We start from the raw sequence: 8,320 nt of genomic DNA, 5'->3' as shown, positions 1-8,320 counted from the left end.
AATTGAATACAGGATCAATAAGATAGTCAACGAGTATAGAGGTAACCCTATCACTTTTATATTACATATCAGCCTTTAACTATTTGACCCTTTCAGCTACATCTTGAAGGAAGAGACATCCAGAATTTTGGGAATTGGGCTTCAGCTACCTTGATGAATGAGAGCCAGAACCAAATGAGGGTTTAGCCATTATCCTTAAACCCCTCTTTTGGGATATCCCAACTAATTACTCTTGGGAAATTTATAGAGCATAGGCCTATAATATTGAAGTTACGGACAAGGGGCATCAACATTATCCTCCACCGCTGAACAAGTTTTTATACTTTACATTCAATGGTTGGTTGCAAATTTCTTGTCATTCATCGGCTGGATGTGAGTTTCTAGGCATTCAATTGTTGGTTGTGGGTTTCTTGGCATTCATACGCAGGCCATGAGACGGTTTGGCATATTCCTGCTAGATGCAAGTTCTTTGGTATTCACTTCTTGGTTGTAGATTCATTGGTATTTACCTATAATTGGATGGGTGTTCACTGGTAATAACTTATGGCTACGGGTAAATAAACAAGTATGGATTTCTCAAAAGGCAAAGTTGGAGGTATGTCTTGCAATCCTTGAATTCACCCCTCACAACAACTTTGTACGAAAATGTAGGTCTAACCTTATGGCTTCTTATAATTTTATGCTTGGATATACATTGCAGGATTATGGTTGATTATGTGGCTGGATATTTGATATTCTATGCATCATGCTTTATGTTATTTACTTGTGTTCTTCATTTAGAAAGATACTAGTGCTTCGTGGTACAAATGCCCCGGGATATTAAACTATGATAAAAAAGGATTTAGGACTTTAAGGCATTTAGAGGGTATGACATGGAAGATGTTTATGCATAACCTAAAAATTTCCTTACCTAGGAAGAATATGTAGTAGGATATTATACCTATCTAATATTTTGTTAAGGCTAACTATTTTGAATGGCGATTATACATATAGGGATGGATAGTTGGACCTTAAGGTATGAGCATGGATTTCTACGTGTGCATGCCTGGTTGCCTAGTTGTTAATATAATATGGATTCTTATATGTATATGTCTGATTATATAGCTTGTGCTATAACGTGGTTTGAGAACAAGCAAGTAGCATGTCTTCTGTGATTAACAATATGACAGTATTTCCTAAGTTGGAATATATGCATGAACGCCGATTGACGTACCTTTGGATACAATGGATGATGCGCTTAAGATGTATATACATATGAATGTGTGGCATGAATTTAATATTTTACGTGTACATATATGAATATGAATTTAATGTTTTACGTGTACTCTGAGCTAGCTAACAAGTTATGGAGGCATTCACAATATCCATAGAAAGCAAGTTTCTTAACAGGTTTAAGGTTTAGTATGGAAAAGGATGTCATATGGGGAAGGAAAACTGTCGACTCGGGGGATATATCAACTTTTCAATATCCCACCACGGAAAGGCTAATATGATGTAAAATGTGCTTTTACCAAACACCCCCGAAGAGGCTTCAACTATATGGTTTTTCATGGATGAACCCTAGGCTCCATTGAAATGAGATAAATCCTAATCTCATGCTTTTATATATGCAATATCATGCATACTTTATGTGCATATATGGAAATTAATTATACCCCATTTCTCTTATTTTGTCTTACATGTGGACATGTTTTTCTAAATATGCATATCATATGTTCTTAAGAAATAAAACTTATATAGGTTTACATGTGTGTGGGTATTGTAATTTTATATATTTCCTTACATTATGCATGATATCTCAAAATATTTTCAAACTTGTTAGAGGAAACTTTCAAGTAGATACTTAGCCACACTATATGCCCATTATGTTAACATTTGGAAGGACATATCAACAATTGATGGGTTTCTCCATGGCTTTCCTTTGATCTCTCATGCAGTAAACTTAAGTAGCCCCATGAAATATGGGCAGGTCGGAAAAGTCCCATATCACATGGGCGGGATTTGAAAGTCCCATATTACATGGGCAGGATTTAAGTCCCACAAACGTTGGGCATCAATGAGAAATTAAACAATATATTAAGAGGCCAGGTGAAGAAACCATGGAAGCCTTTGAAAAATATGGTTTTGTCTTGAAAAGTGTGTTCGCCAAGGTTCAGCCTGAATGTTGGGCAGCAACAGATATGGATATTTATATTTATACAAAATAATTCACACTTGCATCTTCTTACTTGCATATTCATACTTGTATTCTATATGTATGGGTTTCATGCGTTATGTATAAGAGATGTTTACCTTATGCTACTAATCACTCTTTTTAAGTTATCTTGACAACCCGGGATTATGGATATATGAAGCCTATATGAAATAACGGGAGTTTCTGGGATTCATTCATAAAGGATTATAACCTAGAGATCGACTTCACAAGAAAAATGAATACCTTGGAAGGCTAATGCATGGCTTCTGGGAAAATGGCTGGAAGCATAGGATACAACTAAAAATGACAGAAGCTCTAGATTGGAACTGGCATGCGAATACATGGTATAAAGTGTATCGAATGATTTCATTTAAGGATTCAGATTGAGGTACATACGTTAAGGCATTTTGTTTCATATTTCTTACTCCGAGTTAGCTCATGTAAGCTTGAAAGCCAAATGTGAAAGTAATGTATTTCTCTGAGAAGGGAAAAGAAGGATTAAACTATATATTATATAGGTTCATCTTGTATTCAATTACTGCGAGGAACCGGGGGGTAGTTGTTGTGCCTAAAATCATCCTTGGCCTGGATTTATGGTCCATAGAGGGATTATATGGATTGGCATAATGGATTGGGCTTTCTGGATGGCAAAGTAGGGGTATCGGACCCGAATGGACTAGTTTGGTCAGGGTATGTAGGTATTGGTTAAGGCCTGTTAAGAGGGGTATTAATAAGGTGCAATAAGGAGGGCCATTTAGTGACCGGCTAATACCGGAGGATCCCTATAATATGCTAAGACACCGGGGTATTCAGGAAATAGTACTTAGTCGAGCTATTATGATAATAGCGAGAGGCATGTATAAGTATAGTTTTTAGTTGGAAACGGACTCTATAACGGGTTAGGAAGAAGAATACGATTTCTAGTAATCTACAACTACTTATAAACAGATTTACTTGATGTATGTATGAAATATACATATATATGATGGATAAATACAATAATTACATGGATAAAAAAGGATTAGTGGTGTATTAGAAGTAGGTCTCTTTGGATTAAACCTAAACCTAGTTGGATAAGGCTTGGAAGCTATTACGGGCTTAGTAAAAACGTGGTCAGCCCTATTTGGAGAAGTCCTAAAACTATAGAACTATATGTGTACTTTATTCCTATAAATATAGGATATGTATACCATTTGCAAAGATTAGACACTCGTTTGCTCTACCAAAATACGCGGTGGAGCTCTCATGAGACCAACTCCGGGCACCCCCACGGCTGAGTAGGAAATATTCCGGCACCACGCTCGAAATCCTTGTAAATTCAGTCCAAAAGCAGTCACATGCACCTCCCGATTCTGGCAGATCAGGCATATTCAGTTTTTCACAATATGCCCAATTTCCGATCTAAAACTCTGTGATTCTTCCATTATTCCAGCAACAACCTCCCCAAATGTCATAGCAAATTCCTCAAACAACACTTATTACCGTCGTACAGCTGCATATAGAAATCAATATTCTATATGAAAAACATAATTCATAAAGGTCAAGTTATCTTGTCAAGTTTATTGATCCTAGTAGAAATAGGTGTTTTTTTTATCATAGGGTTATATTATAAAGATCTTCTATTTTTAGTAAGTGAATGCACTAATTTTGTTTAATAAATATCACGTGATACAAAATACAAAAGAAAACCTCTATATTATGCACAATATATGGTTTGATCATCTTTCGCCTGAGAAGAACCAGATATTTTTTCTGTTTGCATACTTAAGATCAACAACATTCCTGTTTCGAAACAGGGTAACTACCCACTTGGGAGTCAGTAATTTCCAGTGACAAATCGTCTTCACATTCCCTTATGTGAAGAATATCAGAAATCATAGGATGGTTCTGACACATTTGTGATTCCCTCGAATATGATCTCGTAATTTCTTGTAGCTCATTTTCTTGATTGCTCGAATTTCCTCCAATATCGAAAACCTCATTCCGCTGAATTGTATCAGGGTTATCCATAACTAAAACCAGATCATTCTGCGCTGTCACTTGAAGTGATGACATGTTGTAATGAGTAGAAGAATTGCCTTGTACTGGCAATGGAGTAAAAGATATAACATTGGCACGACACAACGGACAATTTGGATGAGACCTTAGCCAAGTATCAATACAAGGAAGATGAAAAGCATGGCTACATTTTGGCAATAATCTCAAACTCTCATTTTCTTGAAATTCACTTAAACAAACCGCGCAATCAACCCCATCAACTAGTCCATCATTCTTTTTATACTTGCAGACTGCTATGGACTTGATAAGAGACTCATTCAATCCAACTTGTTGATTTGGTTGCATTTGACCGTCGTTTATTTGCGTAGGCTGGACTTCTAGTGCATTACTTGAGTTTTGATCTTGATCACTGCCACTCGCTTTCTTACAATATTTGGAGATGATGGTGTAGTAACTTACTAGTAGAAACGCGCTTCCCAGAATTCCGATCACTGCTATGATGAGAGGGGAGAAATTCGGTGTTGTTGAATCGCTGTCGTCTCCATTGTAAAAAGGAGGTGGTGGAGGGAAGATTATGTAGCACCATTGTGGACAATATATGCTACAAATACCTTGTGAACAGTCTCTGTAACTGTCATAAGGTGGCCAATTTGTAGCTGGATTTGAGGCCATGTCAATCTTTTCTATATTAGCACCATCATTAACAACTCTCTCAATGTAAGAAGAAAGAAAAATTGAAGATATGAAAGCAAAGGAGATGAGGAGGTTGTTTGATTCTTGATATATATTCTTTCTTGTGCTATATGCTTTAACTTTAATCTTTAGTCTTTAGCTTTAGCTTATTTATTCGGGTTTGTTTTAAATTTTAGATTTGATTGGATGAAGTGAGAAGAGGGGTAGTTTGTTGAACAAAATGAGGAGAAGATGTTGGTGGGGTTTTGTTGAAATGGATTAATCCAAGTTGGTGAATATGGATGTATTTGAGTGCATCACATTCATCTCTAAAGTCTAAACCAATATGCTCAAAACATATCTTGCTTTGCCACACATTAAAGCAAGTGTCACAACTCACACCTAGTTTGCAACTTGATGAGGGTCTGTTTGGAAATAGTATAAATCTATCTTTTTCTTTAATTTTAGAATGAGTGACTTGTATAACAAGCCCAAAGGAGGCAACTATACAAAAGAAAAATTGAAGTGGGCACAGATTTGTATCTCATGGAAGAAAAAGTGTTAAGACACCACATCTTTTCTTGTCTATGTATGTCCGCAAATAATTTGGATTTTCATTATTTAAGTACTTCAACTTTAGTCCCCTGATTAATGTAAAACTCTAGTTGCATTTTCTTAATGTATATTAATAGGATCAACAATAACATTCTACAAAATTTAGAGATTTGAAGAGACGGACATCATAAATGTTCAGTTCAAAAAATAAAAGGATTCTGGTCTTTATGTATAAATCACTTAAGTGATAATTCAGAAATAAGGATTTGGGAAAAACATAAAATCCTTGAAGGTTGAATTAACTTTTCATTCAAACAGAGACTACTCTTAAAGAAGTCAGATCCCTATCTGAAATGATTCAATTGCAGTTAGTTTACTTGTAACTGACTAGGAGTTGAAGTACAAGAATTCTCTGCTTAGGTGGGAATTTTATCTACTAACTGTTATCTTCTCAAGAATATAAGGTAGTTTACAGAAGGAATCTGGTAGTTCAACTTCACTGTTTATAATATGTATGTATGGGTCCAAGTCCCCTCTGACGTATGTTGTACCATACCCTACTGCACAATTGTTGATTTTCTACGGGAATAACAAAGTCTATTTGCTACCGTACCCTGATATGATATGTTCCGACATACGTTTGTCGTGATGTGATTAAAAACATCGTGAAGTATGCATTTATGGACATTATCTCATAAGTATATATTTATTGTTAAGATCAAATTAAAATATATGTATTCTGAAATTTAATTACCTGTATTATAGTCAGTTAACTAGCTTTATCACCCGTACAAGGCACGGGCTAGCTTTATTTATGAAAAAATTGCTATTTTTTGCGTACTTTTACGATATTTGCGTGTTGTTTCATACAATATTGTGTGATTCATGTTAGAAAGACTACTGTAATGACAAACATTTTTAAATTTATATTGTGTCGCGAATGTAAAGTTTAGAGTGCACTCTTACCATTAAAAATAATGATTTTTTATCAAGTATTAATGATTTTTTCAACCGGAGATACCAAAAATATTATAATGTTTAGGTGTCATGTTTATCAAAATATGGGGGCAAAATAGTAAATTTTTTTGCATGGTCAAACTCGAATTTCAAATTGTTCGGCTCATAAGGTTCACAAGTCTTATCGAGCCGATATTATTTTTTAATAGAAATATATTTTTATCTAAATATTTAATATTTTATTAATATATTATATATTTATTAGAATCGAATTCGAGCACAACCTATCATATTTTGAGTTTTTGTCAATATTTGGTGAAATTGATTCAAGTTTTCGAGACGAACTTGAGGCCACCGGACTATTTACGACCCGAGTTTCATGCTTGATTTAAGATTCGGGTGAAACCGAGCTCGTGCTCGAGTCCGGACATTTTTAATCGAGTTCAAGTCTGAAAGTTTTCGACTCGGCTCGGCTTAATTATACCCTTAGTTGTTATAAAGTTGGTATTTCGAAGTGAGTTAATTACCCAAGTCTCAATATTTAATAAACTAATATTAAATGGTAATATATTATCAATAAGTTAAAATGGTAACATAATATCAACAAGTTATTTATTTAATATTTGTAAATTTTTTATAAATAAAAAATAATTAAAATCACGTGGTTGTACATGAGTATAAAATTAGTATATTGTAGTGAGCTAATTACTCAAGTTTTTAAATAATCCTATTATATATCAATATTAGATTATATAGGTTTAGTCATCCAATATGAAAAAACAAATATATAACTCGGTACTTGATCTTATTAAAATATAATCAAATGAGCCTCTAGCTCAATCGATTGAAGTCAAATATTTGGATATTGGTGTCACATGTTCAATTCTATAAGCCAATAATATTTTTCCATATTTATTCAAATAAGGGCGCAAAATATTAATTTCAAATTATATGTTTTCCCTAAAAAATTTGACCCTATCGAACTTTTTACTGCCTGAATTTCGAGTTTAAAATTTAAATTTCGGTTGAACTCGAGTTCGTGCTCGAACCCGAACATTTTTAATCGAGTACGAGTATGACAGTTTTCGACTCGACTCAGATTGATTATACCCTTTGGTAAGATATTATCAACAAGTTAATATGATAATATATTATCAACAAGAAGTTATTTATTAAATGTATAATTAAAAAAAAATTATAATCCCGTTGTTGCACATTAGTGTAAAATTATTATATTGTAATCAACTAATTAACCAAGTCTTGAAATAATTTTATTCTATATAAATATTGAATTATATAGGTTTAGTCACCCAAAATAAAAAGAAAGTACGTAACTCAATACTTGATTTTATCAAAATTTAACCAAATAAGCTTGCTCAATTGGTTGAAGTCATATGTTTATTATAAGTGTAAAGTTAGCATATTGAACTGAGTTATTCAATCAAGTCTCAAATCATTATGTTTTATATAAATATTAAAATAAATATAAAATTTAATATAAGGTAAGACACCTCGTGTAAATAAATAAATTCTAACTTAATACTTAATGTTATAAAAGTTTAACAAAAAGTGTCTCTAACTCGAGTGGTTGATGTGTTTAATTTGCAAATAATTGGCATAGGTTCGATTCCTATCGGTAACAATTATTTTTGATATTTATTAAAATACATGGGCAAAACAGTGATTTTAAATAAAATGTTTCCCCAACTGCAGATTATAAAGATAATAGATTTTATATAAATATTAAAATAAATATAAAATTAATGTAATGCAAGACACCTTGTGTAAATAAATAAGTTCTAAGTCAATACTTAATGTTATAAAAATTTAACCAAAAGTTTCTCTAGCTCAAGTGGTTGATATGTTTAGTTTGCAAATAGTTGGCATAGGTTCGATTCCTATCAACAACAACTATTTTTGCGACGAACATTCTTAAATTTATAT

At 33.3% G+C, this 8,320-nt stretch overlaps 1 protein-coding gene across 1 annotated transcript; it reads right to left on the bottom strand.

Annotated features, from left to right (window-relative positions):
* Nucleotides 1-3,347: 3,347 nt before the first annotated feature.
* On the bottom strand, nucleotides 3,348-5,166 carry LOC141693876 (RING-H2 finger protein ATL51-like). Its single transcript, XM_074499064.1, has 2 exons — nucleotides 3,884-5,166; nucleotides 3,348-3,686 (listed from the first exon to the last, which is right to left on the bottom strand). The coding sequence occupies exon 1, from the start codon at nucleotides 4,862-4,864 to the stop codon at nucleotides 3,965-3,967; it is 900 nt and encodes a 299-aa protein (XP_074355165.1). The 5' UTR covers nucleotides 4,865-5,166; the 3' UTR covers nucleotides 3,348-3,686; nucleotides 3,884-3,964.
* Between the last annotated feature and the right edge of the window lie 3,154 nt (nucleotides 5,167-8,320).

Source organism: Apium graveolens, chromosome 10, assembly GCF_009905375.1.
Source record: "Apium graveolens cultivar Ventura chromosome 10, ASM990537v1, whole genome shotgun sequence".
NCBI lineage: Eukaryota > Viridiplantae > Streptophyta > Magnoliopsida > Apiales > Apiaceae > Apium > Apium graveolens.
Note: the sequence above shows the minus strand (reverse complement) of the source record. Positions and strands in the feature narration are given on the sequence as shown.

What these genes read in the sequence shown, in the direction of transcription:
- LOC141693876 (XM_074499064.1), bottom strand. Translation starts at nt 4,864, where the DNA reads ATGGCCTCAAATCCAGCTACAAATTGGCCACCTTATGACAGTTACAGA.